The sequence below is a fragment of the Centruroides vittatus genome, unplaced genomic scaffold (assembly GCF_030686945.1).
Source record: "Centruroides vittatus isolate TY-2023 unplaced genomic scaffold, ASM3068694v2 scaffold_435, whole genome shotgun sequence".
Classification (NCBI taxonomy): domain Eukaryota; kingdom Metazoa; phylum Arthropoda; class Arachnida; order Scorpiones; family Buthidae; genus Centruroides; species Centruroides vittatus.
This window is the reverse complement of record NW_027122708.1, coordinates 3,064,878-3,090,372: the sequence shown is the minus strand read 5'-3', so window position 1 is coordinate 3,090,372 and position 25,495 is coordinate 3,064,878. Positions and strand designations below refer to the sequence as shown.

Genomic DNA, 25,495 nt, shown 5'->3' with positions numbered 1-25,495 from the left:
ACTATATATACAATTGGTATTCTGTTTTCATTCATCCACAAAATTAACCATTTTCTTCTTTGAAAGTGTGAGCAGTGGAAGTTGTAATCAAACTTGCTGGTAGCTGCTTTTTGCATGTGCATGTAGAAGCATCATCTAGTGGTCACTGCACACTAAACGCAGTTACCCCGGATACGCAGATTTGCTCATACCAGTTTGTCCACTCTGCTTGGTAGCACATTCAGACCTGCGGTTACTGGATGCTGCCATGTAAGACATACCCTAAGGATTTTAATCCTTGTAAGAAGTGAATAGTCCCTCCTTCAAGAATTTGATGATGTTATCAGACAATGATGTGGCAATGAAAACAGGAAAGGTGGAAACTATATCCCTTGTTGAGAAGATTTGAGATGCCTCAGATTACTGGATCTCCAGGTGGACAGGTGAAGGGTCTTTATGTTGAACTTTGATCCAGAGGCAAGACAAAACAGCACAGAGAAAGTCCAATAAAGTATAACTCCCAACTGCCAGGATCTCAGCAAGACAGTGACTGATGTGACTGATCAGAAGGCCTGTCTTGCTTTTTCCTGATATAAGGAAAACCATTGCAAACCTATTTGAATCTGTCAATAGCTATCCAAAATGTTTAACATACTTATCAGGCTTACTAGCCATAAATATAGGTGAAGTGACATTTTGCTTTTGAAGGAAGAAGATGCTTACCTGTTATGATATATGGACTGGGGACATAGCAGTTATGAGAATTTTTTATAATTGTATCCCAAATTTCAAAGGCTATGGCAAACTTGTCCATTTGCAGATGACAGAATAATGTTTGTCAGATATCAAAACAATCATATTTCATTATAACTGGTTTCTACTCATAGTTTCTTGAAAGAATGGACCTCTCTACTTACTTGACTAAAGACTGTCATAGTCAAACTTGATACTTCCATAAGCACCTGTAGCTAAGACTATAGGCAGAAGATTATAGCTTTGGTAAAGAAATATTCCAGTTTACTCTGTTGAATTGGCTTCTAGCAAAGTTTACTGTGCAGGTTTGTACATGGCAAAGGAATGCTTTACCATTCCTGCACTGAAAATCAGTTTGAAGATTTTTACTGGTTTTCTAGCTACTATGCTCCTATTTGCATAGCCGGACCCAATTTCAGATTTACAATATTTTGAATAGGTGCTCTTTGACTTGAATTTTCAGGTTTTACAATTTCCCAAATAGTTCCATCTTTAGTGAGTACTAAATTTTTCACATTCTTCTTCTGGTACACTGATTTATCATAGAAGGACCAGGAGATGGCAAAAAACTCTTATTATTTTCCATCGACTTTTGATATTTTAAAAAAAATATAATTATTGTCTCAAAATATAGAATTTTAAATTGTTTTTTGCTGATTGCTCTACTAAGAAATACTGTCTTCATTGTTTGAGAGAAATATTTTAACCTTCATAAATAATTTTGTAAAATGTGATGGAACAAGTCTATTCCACAATATGTAAATAAAACAAATTTTATTTTATTAAGAGACGATCAAAACTAAAATGATGAAATTCCTAACACTACAATAAAAGCAATTATTTGTATATAGTCACTGACTGTTACATGCATCATACCAATGTTTAACAAAATCACATGTAGTTTTCAAACCTGTTTGATGTTTTTTTAACCTGATCATCACCAGGTATGTTAGTGAGTATAAAATAAATTTAAATATTAATCAAACATTTTCAATAATAAAATCTTCAGTAATTTCTCAGTAAAATCTTCTTGATATTTGTATATTTGGGATGATTAAAATTAAATAAAATATTTTATCTAATCATTTAATTTTTTAACTAAATAAATTTTAAGTTGAGCTTGTAATAATGATGCAAAATATGTTTTATTTTTCTATTAACATTGTAAATATTTTTATAAATAAATTAATGTAATTTATGTAAATATTTGTTTTATCTTTAAATGTATAATTCTATATTTAATACAATTGTTATTTTGTTGGAATAGAGAGATTTATTACCAAAATATCAATTTATTTGGTTCACAAAATACATTAAATACAATTATTGATGATATTTCATGTTTATTGAAAGTTCCAAGAAATCAGCTTCATATAGTAAGTAAATGTTGCTAGATATTTTAAAACTATAATAATAAATAAAATAAATTATTTTAATATTCATATATTATATATTAATTTATTTTTTAGGTTGAAGTTATTTTATAATGTTTTTGATTCCGATAATGTAGTCATTGTCAGAATCAGGTTGTCAGAAACATGTTGATCACATGTTCCTGCATAAAAAGAAAAATAATCATTTTTATATTGTGCTAAGTTTCAAATGGAGAATGAAAGACATGTCTGATTCAAAGAATTTTTTTAGCTTGAGGAGAAAAAGCTCTGGAAGTATAACAGGGGATTTGGAATTAGTGATTTGGGTTAGACAGAATAGTAGTAGTAGTAGTAGTAGTAGTAGTATAGTTTCTTTTGTTGTAGTAAGATGTATTTTGGCAATCCTTCTCCCTCAGAAATTAAAGGAGCTTGCCTTAAGAATCTCAAGTGGTGATTACATGTCATATTAATTGTACAGACATATTCATATATCTTTGTCTTCATTGTGTTAACTGTTGAATAAAGATATACAAATATGCCTGTGCAGTTAATATGACATATAGTTACCATTTGAGATTATTAAGACAAGCTCCCTTTAATTTCTGAAGGATGAGGAGTGCTAAGATACATGTTACTACAGTAAAAGAGGTACTACTTGTACAGAATGTACAATGACTGATGCACATCTCACTCATTGGGCTGTGGATCTGGTGAGCTCTGATGAAGCAATATGTCCATTTCCATGGTTATGTTGTTAATACCATTCTAACTACTCATCTGTATTAACCCAAACAAAACCCACTGTTTGTTTTTGCCATCTTGTTAGGTTGTCAGAATTCCAGTAAAAGTTTATTAAACTGCATCAATTGCAGCTATGAGCAGAGACGGCCAAGGGGAGGTGCGAACAGTGTGAGCATACAAGGCTCCACGCCACTGACTGATTTTGCAAAATCAAAATGGTTTCATTTTTTTTTGTTTTAATCTGAATATGTATACATTTGAATATTATAACACACATTTTACGTCAACCAATCCAAGGCAAGGTTGGGTGCTTTGAGTCAATCACTACGCTTGCACTTGTAAAGAGCAATTGTTAGCTATCAGACAGGGCACCCTTTGGACTATTTATATATTATCCATGCACATTTTGGTGAGTTTTACTAATTTGAAGAGAAATTGAATTCAACTATGATGAGATATAGACTATTCTTACATAAACTGTTGTGTAAGTTTTCTAAGGTCTAAATATGTTTGAATTTATATTTATTTTCAAAAATTTACTTTAATACATAAATCTGTCAAATAATAGGCTAGGAAAGCCTATTATTTGACAGATTTATGTATTATTATTTATATTATATATTATTTTATATAAATATTATTTATATTATTATTTTATTAAAAAATGAGAAAATGAAAAGAGAAATGAAATAATAGTTTTAAAGTAGGAGTTGCAAACTGGCAGCTCATGGGCCAGATATGACTTGTTAAAGCTTCATATCTGGCCTGTGGCCTTGATGATTTCTTTTCTAAAAATCAAATGTTTCTAACATCTTGCAGGGATTAAAACAGAAAAAAATTGAAATGTCTAACTATTTATGTAAGTTGTAAAGGCCTTTGTCAGAGCCTTTTTTAAATTACAGTATATTTTGGTTTACAAAATAATAATGAATACGGCCCAATCTGATATACATCTATTTGACTGGTTCTTTGCTGTATTTGAGTTTGAGACCCTTGTTTTAAAGAAACATAAAACTCCACTTTAAAACATTTTTTATGAAGAATTTTAATGAATTAAAATTTATAATAAAATGTTTAAATCATTTTATTTTAATATAAAATTTCAGATGGCTACTTCTAAAGGACATGTAACTGGTAATTTAAGATTTCAAGATGGAGAAAAGAATTATATTGATTGCTGTAATTCTATAGTTAGTTCAAATTAAATATTTTAAAAATTAACTTAATAAAATGAAAATTGTAATATTAAAAATTGTGATAAGTATTTGTTAAAAGTTCTATAGTTTTTAGGTTCAATAATAATAATATTGATGATTATTACAATTGAGTAATGTTAACTATCAAATATAAATGTCTGTCTGATGAAATATGGGTTACAATGAATTATTTTTCATTAGATACTTAATTTGGAAAATATATTAATATTTGAAATAATTTACTACTATATTCAGTCAGGTTTGTTACAAATTTATTATTTAATTAATTATAATTTAAGATATTTAGAAACTTTGGCATATATAACTGATGTCAGTTGCACACCCATGAGTGGGCCAAAAGGCCCTGGCACCCTCCAAGGTAAAAGGAAAAAAAACACTAGTAAATTTTCCAAAATATTTTCTTAATTAAAATTCATTTTTTTATTTATATTGTTACATGTGATCTATTTCTGTATTACTTATGAATTAGCAGTTACATAAGGTGGGAATTTTATTGAATTTGCATTAAACAGTTTGTCTGTTCAACTCTGTTCCCCAAGATTAAATCTTGAGTACACCACTGGCTGATGTTTATCCAATCCAGATATTTCAGTCATTGATGAACAAAAAGAAACAACTATAATTTCCTGCATATAACCTGTGTTGGCTAGCACCTAACCTGCAGAAAATTGCTAGAATGGAAATAAAATGTAGCTTGCATTGCCATATATTATGCACCTCTAAATTTGCCATTAAAAATATGATGCTTAATTCCCAATGTTATCTGTCTATCTTTCTTTAATCTCGAGAACACAGTTAGATAGATGAAAGATGAGACCAGATATGGAAACCTTAAGTGCAGGAGGCCTTGATTAACTATATACAAACATCCCATACAAACCAGAAGTCATGTTATTTCAATTCAAAAATTTTTCCCTAAAAATTGTTAGATAGATGACTGGCATGACTGTTGTTAAAAGAAAAGTATGATGTACAGGAGCAAGACACTAATAATTTGAGGTGGAGAGCATATATTTTAAGTTAAATAAATTAAAAATATGATTTAAAATGTGACAATGTCACAATAAATAATTGCTCATTAATCATATTTTTAATTTATTTAATTCAAAGCATATGCTCTCCATCTCAAATTAGTAGTGTCTTGACCCTGTACATCATACTTTCCTGTTAGCAATAGAGTCATGCCAGTCATCTATCTAACTCCTTTCAGGGGAAAATTTTAGAATTGAAATAACATGACTCCCATTGCAAATTGGAAGTTCCTATATAGTTAATCGGGGCCTCCTGCCTCCTAAGCTTTCCTTATGCTTGAATGCTCAGTTTGTATAGGTGCTAACTCCAGTTTATAGTAGTATTTAATCCAGGTTTCATTTCCCAAAAGGTTGAATCCATTACAGCAGGATTTCAACTTTTGTGCCTTTCATAAAAGTTGAAATTTTGGTGCATAAATTTCTAATCACAAATTATCAAATTCCCAAACATCAATGTCTGTAAACATCCAAGGTGTTGTGTGTGTGTGTGTATACATATATAAGCTAACAAATTGAATGTATTACATATAAAATAAAAAAGAGAGAGAGAGAGAGAATATTTTGCTTTTTTTTTACTTGTGTCTAAAATATTTGTTCTGATGAAACACATCTTGGTTGACTTTTATGAAGAAATGTTTGTATAATTTATTTGTGCTAATTTTTTTTTCTATTAAATTTTAAAATTACCTTTGTTGTAGTTATTTTTATAACTGATGTTTAAAAATATTTATACTTTCATTTTTATTTTGTAGGGAATGCTTATTCCTGCAGATATTGAGAATATAACAAGTATCCTTTTATATACATTGGTATTATAAATTTATAACGTACTTTAAATAAAAATGTTATACATTTCTCATTAATTTGATGAATAATACTTTAATGCATTATACTTAATTGTATAAATAAATATAAATTACAACGTTTAACAAAGATACTTTGCTTCCATTATTTATCTGTTGTTCGTTCCAGTTGACAATCCACAATTTCACAAGTACGGAGGCAACCTTTTTGCGAACGATGAATAAATAACAGAAGCAAAGTATCTTTGTTAAACGTTGTAATTTATATTTATTTATACAATTAAGTATAATGCATTAAATGTAATACCATCGGCCATGTTTTATATTTTATTTACTTAAATACTTTAATACTTTAATTTATAAATACTTAATTTATAAATACTAAATAGAATAATACTTTAATTTATAATAAATGCTAAATGCTAATAACAGAAGTGGTTAGTCAAGTGAGTGCCAATAAAACAAGATGTTTTGTTATATGTATGTAAAAACAAATACGGCTGACCCTTGATAATCCAACGCTTTTGTAATCCGACATGCTCAGTAGTCCGACGCACCTCCCATCAAGGTCACCGTAGTCCCTGTCCCATTGCGTGTCTGCATGCACAGAAGGATGTCACGACATGAATCTGCCCACCCAATTCTTACACGATGACACACATTTCTTGTGTTTTCCATGAGCAGTTCTGTACGTACTGTATTATTTATGCCTATACATACTGTATGTACATTTATTGGCTTCCATATTTCTTTTAATAAACATGTTTTAGTTAACCGAAATGGGTGTTTCATTTCCATATTAACCTAGGCAGCATTTTACTCATAAAACGTAGGAATATTGTAGGCTACTGCTAGCAAAACAATGCCAAATATGTAATCACTTTTGGTAATCCGGACACTTTTGGTAATCCGACACCCCTTTGGTCCCATACCTGTTGGATTATCAGCTTTAAGGGTCAGCTGTAATTAAATTTGATATCAGTAACAGATATTTTAAAACTTGTTTAAATTTTATTTTTATTAAGTAACAAGTAACTAAAGTTTTATTCTGTTGGTATCATTTGAATGTAATCATGATACTTACTTTTTATTAGCATTTACTTTTTTTTTTTTTTAATATAAAACTTATCCCTATTCTCAAAATTAAGCTTTTTGACATTTTATAATAATTAAAAATATAAAAAGTTTTTAATAAAATATTATAACAGATGGTGCATACAGTTTTAAATGTTGCTGGGAAACTTAAGTAACTCATTGCTAGATTTTTTAAATCATATTTTCAATCAATTGTCCTATTTTTGATATGACTTTATCTAATTTTAATCATTCTAGTGAGTAATTAATTATTTTTTATTTAATAAAAAAATATCATATTTTACGGACTATAAGACACTACGGACTATAAGACGCACCTGAATTTTGGAGGCAATTTTTCGAAGAAAAAAGTGCATCTTATAGTCCGTAAAATACGGTATTTAATTGTTAAATTTGCTTATTGAGAATTGAATTTTTATGTATGCAGTCAAGTCTGCTTAAGAGAACACCCTTGGGATCATTGCATCAAGCTCCCTCATTTGAAGTAACAAGATCATTGAGGAAGTTGATAATGGTATTTTATTCTCTTCATTTTTTTCATGTCTTAGAAGCTCTATGTAACTTGGAAATTAAAATTTGTTATCACGTACTGTAGTTTTTGGCTTACATACAGTTTATTTTGGCATTGCACTGCTGTGTCAATATAAATATAATGATACAGTAACTATTCAATGACATCTCTGTAGTAACCATTATTAAAAATAAAAAGCCAAAATAACAAAATTCTTCTGATACTAAGTTTTTTAAAAATAGTGAGTTTTTAGGTACTTTGTGGAATATAGTGCTAATTTTGCCTCATCTATAAGAGCTTATATGTACAGAAATACAGCTCTGCCTCAATTCTATAGTGATATGATGGTCATGCAATGTCCTAGTAAATTTGATGTTTGTTTGTTTCCTATATTTTGTAATTTAAATATTGTATTCGGTTTTATTTATTTCCAAATTGACATTTCATTCTCATTGTGTAATAGCTGAAGATGGCCTAAAATAGGTCAAAAGCTTTTATTTTAATAAATGTATTTTGGCTTACAGAAAAAAAGCAGTTTGTTTCTTATGCTTCATAAAATGGTGCTAGTTTTTTCTGAATTTATTGTTATGTATCAATGCTAAGTATGAAGAGAAGCCATTTTTGAAAACTTTTAAAGATTAAAATATTATTGCAAATGCTTGAAAAATGAATTTTGTCCATTATTTTATTCAGTTGAATATAAAATTAGATAGATATTCTATATAATTTGTCATTTATAGCCACTCTTCACTTAGTAACTAAGTTCCATTCCTATGACTAGATTAAGTGAATTGGTCAATAAGTGAGGAGCTTAATCGTTTTTATTTATTTTGGATAAATCTAAAGGATCTAAAGGAAACTTGATAACTTTGTTTTAGTTTGTATCTCTTACATATTACAGAACATAAAAATACAATTATTATTCTAAATGAAGAAACTCCTGGGATATATCATCTTTAAATATGACTTTATGCAAAGTAACCTTGTGATTATCCAAAAAGACCACCAGAGGGTTAGAAACAGTTAAAAGTGCTACAAGACACAGTAGATATTGTGGAAATTTTAATCATTGTTTAATTGTGAAAGTGCCATAGCCTCAAATAAAAGGTTGGTGTTTTGATCATTTTAACTTTGTGGTAATTTTTAATATTCTATTTTTTTTTTGCTGTCTTAAGAAGATTTTTTATTTCTTCAAGCCAATTAACTGTTACTTCTAAGTTGGTCTGTGAAACAGGGAAAGAAAAGACTCTATAAAAAAATTTATATATTTTTTTTGTGCAAGTCTCTATTATTCTAAAAAAATACAATTGGCAAAAATTATAAAAATGATGTACTGTACCAAAAAACTTAAAGTTCATTCATAAAAAAAAATGACATTCAAATTATTATTTTAGTCACTGAATTTTTCAAATGGGATGCACAATAAAGTACAAATTTATAAGTGAAATATGTAATCTTGAAGATTGCAAATGCTTGGTGTAATGAATATTGATGGACTGTGGGAATGAGACCAAGATTAAGAAAGGGGATTCCCACACTGGAGTTAGTTATAAGTCAAAGTAGTCATTAAATGAGTAGGTTGTTAAATGGGGAGTAGCTATATAAATTTATTAGATATTTAAAGATTACTTAATAATAATAATTTAACATATTTTCTCAACTTTATTTAAAGATATAAGTTCAAATGCTAAGTTTATATTAGTTATTGAAAAAGATGCAACATTTCAAAAGCTACTAGATGAAAAATTTACAGTTCATTTGGGGCCATGCATTATAATTACAGTAAGAATTTTTTTAAAGTTATATAATTTAATTAAAACTGTGACATGATAATTTTGTTTATTTAAAAATTTCATTCTTTAGAAATAATAATAAATAGTACATATTTTTTTCAAAATATCAAATGGTTATATTAAAGTATGTCTATATAGTTTATAAATTTTTCTAAAGTTTTTAAGTATATATTTTTGTTCTAATCATATGACTCCATTAATACTCATAAAATAAAATAATCAAATAAATAATCAATAAATATCAAAACAAATAAAATAAAATAATCAATACCTCACTATAATGTTTAAGGGATTATGTTCTTTATAGCCTTTGATTAAACATACAGTGGGTGATTGGTTAACAAACAATTTGGACTGAGAACAAATCGGACAATGAACACTTTTAAAAAAGATTTTTATGTTCAGGTAATAAACACATTTTTGGATAACAAACACAAGAAGAGCAACGTAAAGTAATGAATACCGATTAGTTTTCCCTTGTCTCCAGGTGACAATTCGAAACCTTTTGGAGCGCAGGAGACGTCAACACTCAATCCAATTCCGATCAGATAGTATTCCTCCAAACTTTGAAACTCTCCCTTGTAATTCCAGCTTTTTGTTTACCTTTCTGACAAATAATTTTTTATATTCTTTATGAGACTGTCTGGCACTTGTTAAGTTCCGCGTCAGTTTTTATTTTCAAAAGGTGAGAGTTTAACTGTCCTATCGGATATTTGTTAATGTTTTAACACCAAAATTTTGAATTTCATTTAATCCTCACATTTACATAATTCTGTCATGCACTAGTTGAATTCTGTTCTCTGAATTTTTGTGAGTGCTTTTCTGAACTTTTTACTGTATTTCAAATAGAAATTAATAATATTATGAAGCCTAAAAAGAGTGGAGTGTCAAGAACTGTGCTCACCATAAAAACCAAGCAAGAGATAATAGCCAAAGTAGAAGTAGACAGATGTCCGATGTTGCTAGGTAGTATGGCTTGAACAGGTCTACAGTAGGCACAATCTTAGCTAAGAAAGAAGACTTACCAGAAGACTCAAGCAGCTGAAATCACATCTGAGAAACAAAGATGTGCCATCCATGGAAAAATGGAGAGATTGCTTTTAATTTGGATAAAAGAAAGGGAAATAAAAAGAGATATAAATAATATGACTATCATTCAAGAGAAAGCTAGAGAAATTTTTGAAGAACCGAAGAAGCAAACTCCACATTTATCACACGAGGAAATAGAATTCAAGGCTACCAGTGGATGGTTTGCAAAGTTTAGAAGGAGATCTGGTATTAAACATGTGGTAATTCATGGTGAGTGAAGATAAAGAACAAGCTGAGAAGTTCTGTCTCAAATTTGAAGGATTCATTAAAAAAAAGAAGGATATTGTCCACAACAAATTTTCAATTCTGATGAAACTGGTTTATTTTGGAAGTGCAACTGTACCTACATCATGAAAGATAAGAAAATTATTCCTCAGCATAAACCCATGAAAGACCAATTGACATTATTTTTGGAAGCTAATGCTAGTTGTGATATGATGCTTATCTCATTCTTGTCTAACACTTTGAGAACCCTAGAGCATTCAAAAAAACTTCCATAATTAAAGAAAAACTGCCAGTGCCAGTGATGTGGATATCGAATAAAAGGGCATAGGTCACGCAGGCTCTTTTCAAAGAATGGCTGTTTGAAGTTTGTGCTCCAAGCATCAAGGATTACCTTCAGACCAATGAATTGCCATTGAAAGCACTGTTGCTATTGGACAATGCATCAGGACACCCAAAGACCTTGAAGATAATTTGCTGGAAGACTTTCCCTGGCTGACAGTTCAGTTTCTACCTTCAAATACCATTTCATTGATTCAGCCAATAGATTGAGAGGTTATTGCAGGTTTCAAGAAATTGTACATTCATGCACTGTTTCATTGGTGTTTTGAAGCATGCCAGTTCTCCTCAATGATGACATTAAAAACATTTTGGAAAGAAAAATTTGATAGTGTTGAAATTATACAGCTCATTCAAAAGGCATGGTCAGAAGTCTCCGACAGTTGAATTGTGCTTGGTGAAAGCTGTGTCCTTTGCATTCAAAGAGACAGAGATTATATCCCTGAAATTATGGATGAAACTGAGACTACTAGAGATCTGAAATTGGAGGTGAATGAAGATGACATTGAAGAACTCATAATGGAATCTGAAACAGATCTAACGACAGAACTCCAAGAACTCTTAAATGAAGAACATGAAGAAACTCAGCAAGATGTGTTTTCTTCTGAAAAAGAGGAAGATGAAAGAGGATCAATGTCGACATCTGCTATTAAAGATCTTTTGAAGAAGTAAGAGGATGTCAGAACAACAGTCTTAGAATGGCATCCATACCAGGTTGAGGTTAATAGGTTTGGGGATCTCTACAACGACAATGCTATTAATTACTTCCAAAAAATCCTGAAGAAGAGAGAAAAGCAATTGACATTGGACAGATTCTTTAACATCCCACAAATAGAAAAAAAACATGACTGATAAAAATGCAAGACTGTGTATATATATTTTTTTCTATTATTACATATAAATAAACATAGTAAGAAAGTATATACTGTAATTTTTTTATTTATTTTTTGGGGTCTCCAGAACAAAATCAAATTCCTATAAAAATCTATGGTAAATTAATAATTGGTTAACAAACAATTCAGGTAGCAAACATGGTCTTGGAAAGGATTATGTTCATTAACTGATCACCCACTATATTTTGAGAAAGTGATTTCTCAACTTCAGATCAAATCAATTGTATTCTATAATCTTTTAAAATTATAGAATATAATGTGCAATTTTATAAATACTTAATATTTTTAAATAAAATCTTCAAAAGATCAAATAATTTAGGAGATAGTCAGTGGACATCCAAGAGTCAGATATTCTTGTTACATAAATACACTCATGTCCAAAAGTTAAGCAACAAAAAATTTGCATATTTGGAAAAAGAAACATGTAGCTGAAAAATTTGCATGCATGACAGATATATGAATGTGGAAACTAGCCAGCAGAAAAAATTTTGCATATCAACATTTTTAGCAAGGAAACATGTCTGGTATAAAAATGGTCTGTTTTGTGCAGAGCCTGTATCTCTGCTTTACAGAGTCTAGAAGCAAACTCAAGATAGCCATATTTTGAAAAATGAGTAGACATGATCTGAGATGATGACATGCCGAATGCCAGCAGGCTATGGGAGGCAATAGGGCATCTTGAAGCAACAGTCAGAAGTAGCCTGAGTCTTAAATGTCAATTGTTCCATAATTTGCTGCCATTGGAACTGATATCAAAATGAAGGAACAGTGTCATGAAGACCAGGAAGTGGACATCACTGCACATTAGCTTGCTTTGGACTATGCAGCATCAACAGGAAGAGTGGTATCTCAGAAAACTGTTTACACATGGCTATGTACAGGCCAGTTGTATACAAGACGACCAATGGTTTGTGCCCCACTGATGCCTTCACACAGATGTACCCAGTTAAAGTGGATCTAAGATCACCTTATCAACAATTTTTATTTACTTTTTTTACTTTGTTGCTTAACTTTTGAACACAAGTATATAACAGAAATAGATTTTAAATAATACATGATAAAGTTTCAATAAATTTATTTTGTTTTAAAAATTAATATCAATCTAATCAATTTTAGTTTAAAAACAATTTGATCAAGAAATATTGTAAATTATAATTTTAAGTGTTATTTATAATCACATAATAAAAATAAGATAAGCCTGTATTTATGAAAAAAGAAAAAACATTAAAGAAATGATGTTAGATGTAAAGAGTTCTAGCCTGTTCCAACAACAAAATCCGTCAAACAGGATCAAAAATATAGCAGTCACTCATGGATATGTGAAGTTGCCGAATTCATGATATCCAAATGTCAGGACTTATTGTATGTGGGGTGTACGAAAGTGAGGCAAATAGCTGCAGTGACAAACAAACCCATTTATTTACACTATATCTTACAGTCTAGAGTGTCTTGTTCTGAAGGCACTGGACTGTGAGTCATTGGCTCCAGGGCAGTCAGTTGATGTTTATAGGGTGTCTGGAGGTCTGGTGACAAAATGGAGGAAGCCCGATGTCCAAAACAGATTTATGTTGGCAAGGAAAAGTCCAGATAGTTGACTTCAGTTGGAAGCTGAAAGAAGTCTACTCTGTTAGGTGCTGGGAGAAGTCAGGAAGAAGTCTCATCCGTTAGATGTCAGGAAAAGTCTCATTTGCCTTTGAGATCCAGGTTTTTATAAGATTTCTCTTCCCTGGATCTCTAGCTTTTGATTGGTCGGTTTCCTGTATCTAGGCAGATAACAGACCATTTCAGGCTACCAAAGGTTTAATTCAACAATGTGTTTTAATCTGATCGAGGGAAATTAATCGCACCTTGAAACTCCTGCTCATATTTATGCATTTCGAATTCTTATAAAGTTTGACAGATTGTCTCCTTTTAAGGTTATTTAAAAACTTATTTTTTTCTCTTGATTTTATTAGTTCCTGAATTCATTTAGGTTTTTCTTCTAATGTTTATGAGCGTTAGAATCAAAGCCCAATCCCTTGATTTGACACTTTTATGATATTTTTAACATGTGAGCTCTAGTATTGCTCGGGCTTCACAGATACAACCAAAACACTATCATCACCTTAATTAATAGATACAACCACAGAAGACACCCCAAAAAATAAACCACTGCCATCCATGATCATAATTGTGACATACAGCAAGTTGCTAGATAACCTTTTCAGAAAGGCTATTAGATGGGGCAACAAACAACTAATGTATAAGTGCAACAATACAGATAACAACTTATTACATAATTGGTCCTACAACATCCCGGAGTGTATGAAATACCCTTTACCCTTTACAGAGTCAGCAAAATATATAGGGTACACATCCCAAAATCTTCCTACCAGGCTCAAGGAGCATTTGTACAATGTATGTAAAGGGAAAAGTTCATAATGCTGGCTATTATGCATTGGTTCCTGAGAATGTACCACATTTTATGGATGCAAAACTCATAAAAACCTAAAGGAACCAAAACTCTGGGAAAAAAATAACTATACACAAAAATAGTATTAAGAATTTGCGCATTAATCATAAGAATGCTGCTAGCTTATCAGCAGCATAGAAATTTCTTATAAACTACAATGGGGACAAAATTACATTCCAGTTATTGTTGTATATATTTAACAGATCTTGTGATTATCATTGTTTGTTTTTTATGATGTATTATTATGTGATATATATTTTTATATTTTATGGTATCTTATTATTATTTTTTGTATTTGTTTATTTCATCTACATTAGGAAATGTTGCTGGACAGCAGATGTCCTCCCCTGATAAATAACAAGACCATAATAAAAAAAGATAAAATACATATTTGTTTTTTTGTTTTATTTATGTTATTTTAGTTATTGGTCATTGATCCACATTTAGAACATTGTTAAAAACATTAATGTTTAAAGTTAAAATGAATTCTATTACATGTTTGATCCTAATGATGGCTACTTAGATAATTGGAAACATTTGATAAATAAAGAAATTGTTGCTTGAACAGGCTAGAACTCTTATATATACTCCAATAAAGAAGTTTATTAATGAAATGATATTAGTTGAATTTAAAATATAATGTTTGGTAATTAACATAATAGTTTATTATGTTACAATAATTTATTTCAATTGCATTACTAATGGTATTTTGTTCTAAAATGTATATAATTTACACATTTTTTTGTTGATACAATTAATGCTAATGCTAAATTATTTTTCTTATATATTTAAAGGGAAAAGGTTTTCCAGATATAAATACTAGAAAATTGATACATAAACTATGGAATACACTTCATATTCCTGTTTTGGCTTTAGCAGATGCAGATCCTCATGGTAAATTATTAAAAGTTATTTAAAAAATTATTTTATTGAATATTATAATATTTTATAATTTTATTACAATTTGAAGAAAATAGATTAAAATCATAAAAGCAAAAAATAAGGGACAATCCAAAAGTTTGTTTGAACACAGTAGGTATACATTCCATTTAGAAGAAATTTCCACTGGCATTAAGGCAATTGTTCCATTGACAAACTATACTCTCAGGATAAGATAATTGCAGTTGTGATGTGAGAATAAAGTTTGATGTTATAGTTTCAAGTGTTTGTTCTTTGTAGTGAACATGTCCTTTTTTTATGTCACCCCATACACAATAAGGCAAAACATTACTAGTTTGAATATCATTAGCATATATTATTTTAGTACTTAGTCTACTGGCAGTTATTATGGGGTATGTTGGTACTCAGCAGGCTTAAAGCCTGAAACTCCATAAGAAAAAAATGCATGCAGCTTGCCAGAAATTGAAACTTATGAAGTTTACATGTGGCCCTCATCCAAAAAAATATTTTTCACCACTGTCGTAAGATAAGCTTGGATGAACAGAGAAAAAAATCCACTTGCCTTATAAGTTATGGATATATACACACTAGGCAAATGGAGAGGATGGATCACATGGCAGGAAATCCATCTTGCATTCCTCAAGTAGGCAACATTTCCATCTGTCCATCTTGAACTGAGATGGTTATTAACCTGATGCCCTGCTATTGAAACTTCCTAGCACTCCACTCTAACAGAAATTGATTATTTTTTTCTTTTTTGAGAGAAAGGCTGTTATTTGTGCACATTTCTCTTATATGGCAGACTTGACTAATTTTTCTAGTGTAAAACTATAAATAATTATATAATTTACAGGGTTCCCACTTGGCCTACCATTCTGAGTGTAAAATTTTGGATATATTTTTTTTTAAATCTTTTTTCCATTCATTATTTTAGACTGGATCAAAAATTCTTTGTAGACTTATGTTTTTGAATTGCTATAACTGTTTTTCATCTTAGTTTGTTGTCCACATCTCACAGAAATATATCAACTGTACAGTATTACATATATAACACAAATTTTAAAGGCAGACAAATTAGATTGCTGGGTTATGTTGAAAGAATGCATCAGTACTGGCTGCCAAAATTTGTCTATATCCAAACAATGGAGGAGTTTGACCTCAAGAACAGCCACTAAAAAAGATAGTTGGACAAAACAAAAGACAACCTAAAACTATTAAGAATATTTAACTGGTGAATCATTGTCTGCAGCATAGAACTTCAAATGCTCATTGTACTAGCAAGATGATGGATGATGATGATAGTATTTTTTCTTGTAAATCATCCCGATATTCTATTCTGGATTCTTTTGATAAGTTATGGCTCATTGATTTGTTTCATATATGGTAAATAACACATACTTCATAAATTTAAACAAACTGACTACTGCTATAATGTGACAAACACCAGCAGCTTTCACAAGAGGGTTCAAAAATATCACATTTTGTCAAAATATCAGAATATTGGACCTAATCTAGATATATCCAATTTTCAGAATATTTTTTGTTCAATGGCCAAAGAAAGACTAACAAGGAAATCTGTTCAGGTGAATGTTGAGTTGAGGCTTGGAACTTCATCTTGACTTAAATACAATTTCATAAGCCACTAAATTTGCAATTGTTTGAATTACCCACTAGGCTAGATCAAACACCAAAAATTCAAAATGGTAAATTTGTAAGATTGAACAGAGCTGCTAAAGTTGAATAACTGAAGAGTCATCAAGAGAATGCATTCATGTATTTGTGACTAATTTTGATCATCACAATTTAAGAATATAATTTAGTACACATGGAAGAGATTTGGTTACAACATAGGGAACCCAGTTGACTCATTTGAAAATCTGCTAGAGCTCATTTTTAATACACAAATGGCTGCCACTTGAAAATTTGCATTTTGCCATCATAAACTTGCACTTTGTTTCACTCATTTTATTAATAAAAATAATTCTCATTATCATGATATTTAATTACCTCTTAATCTGGCCTAGCAGGTCATGTGAACAATTACAAAGTTAGTGAATTATGGAATTGTCTTCTCTGACCTCAAAGTAGGTAAGGATGGCATTTCAAGTGTTAACTCAACATTCACTTGAAAGAATTTCCTTGTAAGAAGTTTAGCATTACTTTCTATTGAGAATTCAGAAGCAAATATATACAGTGGGTGATCAGTTAATGAACATAATCCGTTCCAAGACTTTGTTAGCTATCCGAATTGTTCGTTTAAGCGATTATCAATTTACCATAGGTTTTTATGGGAATTTGATTAATTCGTTCTGGAGACCCCAAAAAATAAAAAATATATACTTTCTATGTTTATTTATATGTAATAATAAAAATACGTAAATACACAGTCTTGCATTTTTATTATTCATGTTTTTTCCGTTTGTGGGGGTTAAAGAATCTGTCTAATGTTGATTGCTTTTCTCTTTTCTTCAGGATTTTTCAGAAGTAATTAATAGCATTGTAATTGTAGAGATCCCTAAGCCTATTAACCTCAACCTGGTTTGGATGCCATTCTAAGACTGTTGTTCTGACATCCTCCTACTTCTTCAAAAGATGTTTAATAGCAGATATCAGCATTAATCCTCTTTTTCAGAAGAAAACATATATTGCCAAGTTTCTTGGTGTTCTTCATTCAAGAGTTCTTGGTGTTCTTCTGTCATCAGATCAGTTTCAGGTTAAAGAATTATGAGCTCATCAATTCTCAGATGTGATTTTTGTTACTCCTTAAGCTGCTTGAATCTTCTTGATAATACAGTATCTTTCTTAAATAAGATTGAACTGAGGCCTACTGTAGACCTGTTCGAGCCATACTGCCCAGCAACATCAGACATCTTCTGCCCACACTCTACCTTTGTTATTATACTCTCACCTTTCGAAAATAAAAACTGACACAAAACTTAACAAGTGCCCACCTGACAGTCTCGCAAATACTATAAAAGAATTGTTTCTGTCAGAAAAATAAAAGGCTGGAATTACAAGGGAGAGTTTCAAAGTTTGGAAGAATACTATCCGATCAGTATATACCGGGTTGAGCACCAATGTCAACATCTCCCACACTCCAAAAGGTTTCGAATTGTTACCTGAAGATAAGGGAAGACCAATCAATATTTGTTATTTTATGTTGCTTCTTGTGTTTGCTCTGTGAGGTGTTCATTGTCCGAAAATAAAAATCTTTCGCAAAAGTGTTCATTATCCAATTTGTTCGTTAACTGATCAGTATTTGCTTCTGAATAAGGCTACAATTCAGAAAAAAGTCCAGAAAAAAGGTGGCCAATGTTAATCACAAATTAAGTAGACCGGGTATTAATGTAGTTTACTGTTTTGAAAATGAACAAAATACTTTGCTCTTATCACTTTACACTTTTATTTATTAAATTTGCCCAGTGTTTTAAATCTACTGTCACTGCATTGTGTCTTCGCAAGAAAGAAAACAAACTTTTATTTATATTAGGCTGTGTTGTGAATAAAAAAAATTCAAAAAGCCTGTTGGGACCATTCTGGAAATGTTGCACAAGGGCCCACTCATATATAGTTACACCACTGACCACAACTATTGAGTTGATGCAAAAGTTTCTGGAATTTTCTAGTGTTTCATAGTACATTTATTTCAAAAACAAAAAATAATTGCCATTATATTCAAACACCTTCAATTGGGCAAGTAACAGATTCCTATTGAATAAAACTCAGGCTGTTTTGACTTGAAGAACTTTGCAAGTGCAATTTTCATCTTCTTTATCATCAGTGACCTGCTTTCCATCTAAAAAGTGTTGCATGGAGCAGAAGAGATGGTAGTCAGATGGAACATTGTCTGGGCTATATGGTGGTGAGGGAGAACTTCTCAGTCAATATTGTGAGTTTGCCGACAGGGTGCCGACTATGTCAAGAGGGTCGAGCGGTCGCGAAGGGTCGTATGTGGGCGATCGGTACTGAGACAGACTCTACGGTTACAAGAAACCGTTTATTTGACACGAAAGAAGCTTACAAGATTTCCGCGATCTTGGAAGTTCTAGGTCGGCAGCAGCCTCTGGGTCTTCCTCTCCTTTCGAATATAGTCTCATTTTGAAGGAGTGTCCCTGGTCGCGAATGGCCAGTTCCCTCGACGACTCCGCGACTCCAGGACGATGCGGTCGACTTCCGTTGATGGAAAGATGTCGATCCGAGGTCGGGAGACGGAGACGAAGATGGGCACCAGACACACACACAACAATAGATCCGTCACTTGGAACTTTCGGGAGAAGAAGCCCTCGCGTCCTTGAATTCTCAGGTTTTATCTGTTTTCCTCCGATTCCGCTTTCCGATTGGTCTCTTCTCGTCACCTGGTGACAATTCGAAACCTTTCGGGGGCGCGGGAGAGGTCAAAATCGAAGTTTAATTCGATTCCCACTCGGAGATAGACGATCTACGTTTCCCCATTGTTCTATTGTTTAAAAGTTCGCGTCGTTTTCTTTAAGAAAAACTATTTCTAACTTCTATTTTTTTTTTCCTCTAAAAAAATAATCTTTTTCTAAAAAGAAATGATTTTAACGCAAATTTCAGTGAGGTTCGGACCTATCCAGAGCCTCACAGAGCTTCCCGCCAATTTAAAATGTCGTAACGGAATAACGACATTTTAGCTGGCAGCTCTGGAAGCTGACAGTCCTTTCTCCCTTTGTTTGCCAAGTGACGTAACAGCGATACTTGTCTGAGAATCCAGCCTTCTCTGGCGCGCGTTCGGTTTCGCGTTACACCAAAGTTTTTTTTTTCGATACATTATTGAATGGTATAGAATATCGTTTACAATTCATCGAAATGTTTGTGTAACATCACATGTCTGTTTATAAGATTGGTTACAAATAATCAAATAACAATCACGGTCATCGAATAATATTTTAACAACATAAATGATCGACAAACTATTTTCTAAAACATGTGAGTTTTTTTTTTTCGTTTTCAGACTGAGCAATTCACATAATCTCAAAATTTTCAGAAAATGGTCTGAAACGGAGGGGGGAGGAATGGAATGTATTCGTGTTCCCTTCCTAATTTTTCGGAACATCTGATTCAGAAATCTGATAACAGGTTCAACGTTTAGTTTAATTCGCCTGTTTCAATCAGAATTGGAACTTGGGAACTTCATAGCCATTTCAGGTGCACGTGTAGCGCGGAGTTCTCTGGATCTAAGTTGAAGACACGTGCTTTTCGAAGCTATGCATCTAGTTCCGTTCCAAGTTTTCTGAAAAACTTCGTCTTTACCATGGGGGTCGAATCTTTTCCATTTTTTTTTTTTTTTTTTTTTTTTTGTACTGGACCGAAAGAGGATCATGGAGCTTCTGCATTGACGGTGTGCAGTTGTGATCTTGCCAATGTCTTTACGGCCATAACTTCCGGATGTCAGTCTCTTGAACCAGTGACAGTTCTCTATCATCGGTTTTCCGACGCAGATTACCGCTAATCAAGGTCACGCAGTTCAGAGTGTTGTTCCGTAACTTCCGTTTGATCTGGTCAGAGTCTATTCGCAGTCTCGACTGTGACAGGTATGATCAATCATCATGTACGCAAAAAAGGAAAAAATTTTCTGACATTTTGACTATATAAATTACTCAATCTATAACAGAAGTTTTCATCAATGTTTTGATCACGACAAAATTGTTTTCCGATGAGCGCGAATCAAATAGAAGATCATCGTTAAGTTTTCTCGAGAGTGATCAAATCCTCATTCTCTCTAGGACGGACAAAGTGACAATTTTCTGTCATCTATCCTAAGTATGAGAAAATTTTGGAAAGGCGTTGACCAAGGAGATAAGTCGCTTCCCCGACATGACTCTCTTCCCTTGACCAGTGTAGGCTCAATCGTGAGCGCTTCGTAAGGGATGGACAGAACAGTTTACACGAAACAAAAACAATACTATGGCTCCCTTTCGAAATGCACCACGCTCACATTGACTTGAATTCCGATTCGCGACAATTTTAACATTTAAGCACGTTTTTTGCATACATTTTTTTCAGCGACAATTTTTATTTTCAGAAAACGTGAATTCAATTAAAATTAACATTCGCTTTTGTTTTTATGATGATCTCTCCTCTCCAGAATGAAAGTTCATCATTCACAGTTCGCAAAACCGGACCGATAGAAAATAGAGAGTAGGATACCGTAATCGCTTATAATCTTGACCTTAGGTTAAAGTTGCTATATTTTTTTTTGCAATTGACAATCTGCTTGCTTTGCGTCTACCTTGGGACTGAGAAAAGCTAAGCATCTAGTTGCGGTCGCATTGGCCTGTTTCCGGGCTAATACTGTCAGAAAATCCTCTACATAAAGTGCCTGTTCTAAATTTCGATCGACTTCGGATTCGATTTGCCTATTCTGCGGTTGATGAAAGAGTATCTACTGAAATAATTAGCCTATATCGCAATGAATACGATGGATTTATAATCGGAACCTGCAACGCATTGGCCTCGATCTCCACTCGACTAGAGATGGCAGAGGGACGTCCTTTTCTCCGTACCAATCGGGCGACAGTGGTTGCATGTTATGAGGTTGTGAAAAGCATTGCAGCGAATTCGGATAGGGGTGTGCGTTTCCTACTTCGCTATTCCTTCGTTCCATGGGTTGTCCTGTTTGTTTATTCTGAATATTATCTTTGCGCACCAGTTATCGGTACTGACAATGTTCGATTATCTAACAATTTTTCCTAAAGTTTTAAACTGTTTAAAATTTTGACCCATCTTTGCACCGAACGCAGATTTCTTATGGAGTTTCACTCTTCCCGAATCCATTAGGTTATTCTCTGCCATTTCAGCTTCGCGCCTGACAAAACTGTGCATTCTGCTAGTCACTCGTTTCTTCCCTAATGGCTACCTTTAGAGCTTTTGTGAATGAAGCAGTGCCAAGCATCCTGACGCTCAGTTTAATGTTTTTACTTATTTTTTGAAAAACTGACCTCGGAACATTTTGCCTAACTCCCGCTGCTGGCACTATTTTATAGTGGCGTTTTCTTGCTCGGTCAAGCATATTTATTCTATCATTGTCGCACCTGCGAGCTTGCGCTTGGTTAACTAAAGCATTTCTGCGGGATCATCCAGCTAAGCTCGATATTTTTTTAAGGGATCGAAGAAGTCATAATACGCTTACTTTCACCGAAGAAAGCAGGTATCATTCCTCCCAAGGCCAATGAAAGAGAACTGCTAACTAACTCGCGAGTTCGCGCCGAAGTGTCTGTCTCAGCATCTATCGTTCCGACCCACCTTTAACTCAATTTCGGGGCGAAATTTTGATGTCGGCATCCTCAACTATAGTGTGGGCCCGCTGAATTTGTGCAAATTCTGCATTTAAAATCCCACTTCCTGACACCAGTGTGAGTTTGCCGACAGGGTGCCGACTATGTCAAGAGGGTCGAGCGGTCGCGAAGGGTCGTATGTGGGCGATCGGCACTGAGACAGACTCTACGGTTACAAGAAACCGTTTATTTGACACGAAAGAAGCTTACAAGATTTCCGCGATCTTGGAAGTTCTAGGTCGGCAGCAGCCTCTGGGTCTTCCTCTCCTTTCGAATATAGTCTCATTTTGAAGGAGTGTCCCTAGGTCGCGAATGGCCAGTTCCCTCGACGACTCCGCGACTCCAGGACGATGCGGTCGACTTCCGTTGATGGAAAGATGTCGATCCGAGGTCGGGAGACGGAGACGAAGATGGGCACCAGACACACACACAACAATAGATCCGTCACTTGGAACTTTCGGGAGAAGAAGCCCTCGCGTCCTTGAATTCTCAGGTTTTATCTGTTTTCCTCCGATTCCGCTTTCCGATTGGTCTCTTCTCGTCACCTGGTGACAATTCGAAACCTTTCGGGGGCGCGGGAGAGGTCAAAATCGAAGTTTAATTCGATTCCCACTCGGAGATAGACGATCTACGTTTCCCCATTGTTCTATTGTTTAAAAGTTCGCGTCGTTTTCCTTAAGAAAAACTATTTCTACCTTCTATTTTTTTTTTCCTCTAAAAAAATAATCTTTTTCTAAAAAGAAATGATTTTAACGCAAATTTCAGTGAGGTTCGGACCTATCCAGAGCCTCACAATATCAAGCAGCTACTGCTGGATCAACCTTGACGTGTGGTCTTGCATTTAGATTGTGAGGAACCAAAACATTGATCTTTCAGACTTTTCCTACAGCTGGTAAGTGATAAACTATGAGACCAGTCACAACCAAGTGTTTTTCTCATTTCTCACTTGGTTAAGAGTGAGTTGGCTTCTACCAGCTGCCACAGCTCGTCATCCAATAAGACAGAAGGCCTTCCTGAATGTGGCTTATCTTTGACTTAATATTGTCCAGCTGTAAATTTATTGAATCAATTGTAGAGTTTGAGACACCATTCTTGCTAAACAATTGCACCATACAATGATAAGATTCAGCTGCTTTTATAATTGTAAAGCACACATATGCTAATTTGGTTACAAGAAAGCATTGGTAAACTTGACATATTTAAAAACTTGATATTGCCCCACACACTATCTTTTAATTTATAATTGTGAACCTCAACACCCTTCATTTACACATCCCACAAGAAATTTCTAGATGCCATTTGTTTGAGAACAATTTTGAATATTTTACAGATTTATAGAAAATTCAAAAACTTTTGCATTAACCTGATAAAAGATACTGTATTTGTTTACATTTGATCAAATTTTTGATAAATTCTGAATGTAATATTTAGAAATAATAAATTTAGTGAAACATATTTACTATTAAAAGTATTTAAAGTTTATTGTTTTCTTTACAGCATATACACTAATCTATATAATCTTTGTTTTTTATATAGGTGTAGAAATTGTGTGTGTGTATAAATTTGGTTCATTAGTGAGTGCTTTATATTTTAATAAAATATGTTTTCTTAACATAATTTTAAAACTATTCTTAAAATTTTGTATTAAAAAACTGCTTAGAAATAATAAAATATTAAAAGTTTCATATTTTGTTTTGCTTTGTTTAATTTCAATAAAAATAATATGTTAATTCCATTAACAATAGTCATTAGCACACAATTCTGACAATTTGGCTGTTCCTTGTTTAAAATGGATTGGCATTCATCCTACTGATATAGATAGGTAAACTATGAAAATTTTTTTTTGAAAATGAAAATAATGAATTATAATTTAATTTGTTGTAAATAACTTTTTCTGTTTTAAAAACTTAATTTTTAAGAAAAGATTTATTTGTTTATTTCATGTTTAAAAATGTATTCATAAGACAGTTTCAAGAATATTTTTGTCAAATAATATTATGCAATTCAATATTTAAAAAATTGCATTATAACAATAAATTGCATTAGAATGCAAAAATTCATGGTAAAACATTAAAGTATTAATTATTTGATTTTAAAAATATTTGTATTTTCTAGATTACATATTCCTGAAAAAGCATTATTACCTCTTACAAAACATGATATCAACAAAGCTAATGTTTTACTTAAAAGAATTTATATTCAGCAAAATCCCATATGGGAGCATCAGGTAATGCAGCAAAAAATATTAATTTTTCATTATAATTATATCTAAATAGTTTTTATCTTGACTACCTCTTTTATGAACTCTTCCTTTTATCTGATTAGATCTTCATTTCTTTTTCCTTTTTTCTTCTCTTTGATCTCCTGCTTTTTTTTCAAATGTTCTCCTATCCTTCTGCATATAACTCTTGATTCTTCTGATGGCATCATTAAATGTGTCCTTTATACTCTAAAATAATTTTTAGTATCAACCATTCATAATTGGTAAAGTTCAATCCTTTGAATCTAGCTTTATCAATTACATATGATTTTCTTGCAGTGTGGATTCATCATGATTGCATTTCTTTTGATATCAAGAAAAACCTAAATTACCTAAATAATATTGAAGTTCATTACTTATAAGTGTTTTCTTTTTACATATTATTGAAAAATGAAATAATTTGCATATAGAAATCTCTGAATTTTATTATCAGTCATCACAAAAATAGTAATGTAGTAATAAAAGTCAGGAGTGTGAAAATTTTCTACCAAAATAAAACATATATAATTTGCTAGACAAAGTATTACACTCAGTTTAATGACTAAATGAAATAAAGGCAATAACTATATACTTAAGTACATGGCATCTTCAGATTTTCAAGAGTAAAGACTACATGTCACTTTGTTCTTTGGAATTAAGCATAGAATTGCTATGGAGAACTTATTATATAGTAATTACATGTCACATTTGTGCCCTTGACAATCAAACTGTTAAAATACTATAATGCATTTCTTACACCAGATACTACA

General features: G+C 32.2%; 1 protein-coding gene across 2 annotated transcripts in view; it reads left to right on the top strand.

The window, feature by feature from the left end:
• LOC136989073 (meiotic recombination protein SPO11) overlaps window positions 1–25,495 on the top strand; it is a 39,780-nt gene that overhangs the window by 8,865 nt on the left and 5,420 nt on the right. For both annotated transcript variants that reach the window (XM_067287165.1, XM_067287164.1), the window contains 8 exons: window positions 2,000–2,108; window positions 3,953–4,036; window positions 5,847–5,883; window positions 9,176–9,285; window positions 15,086–15,185; window positions 24,023–24,060; window positions 24,232–24,308; window positions 24,602–24,713. In XM_067287165.1, coding sequence (XP_067143266.1) covers window positions 2,000–2,108; window positions 3,953–4,036; window positions 5,847–5,883; window positions 9,176–9,285; window positions 15,086–15,185; window positions 24,023–24,060; window positions 24,232–24,308; window positions 24,602–24,713 — 667 coding nt within the window. The remainder of the gene's footprint in view (window positions 1–1,999; window positions 2,109–3,952; window positions 4,037–5,846; window positions 5,884–9,175; window positions 9,286–15,085; window positions 15,186–24,022; window positions 24,061–24,231; window positions 24,309–24,601; window positions 24,714–25,495) is intronic.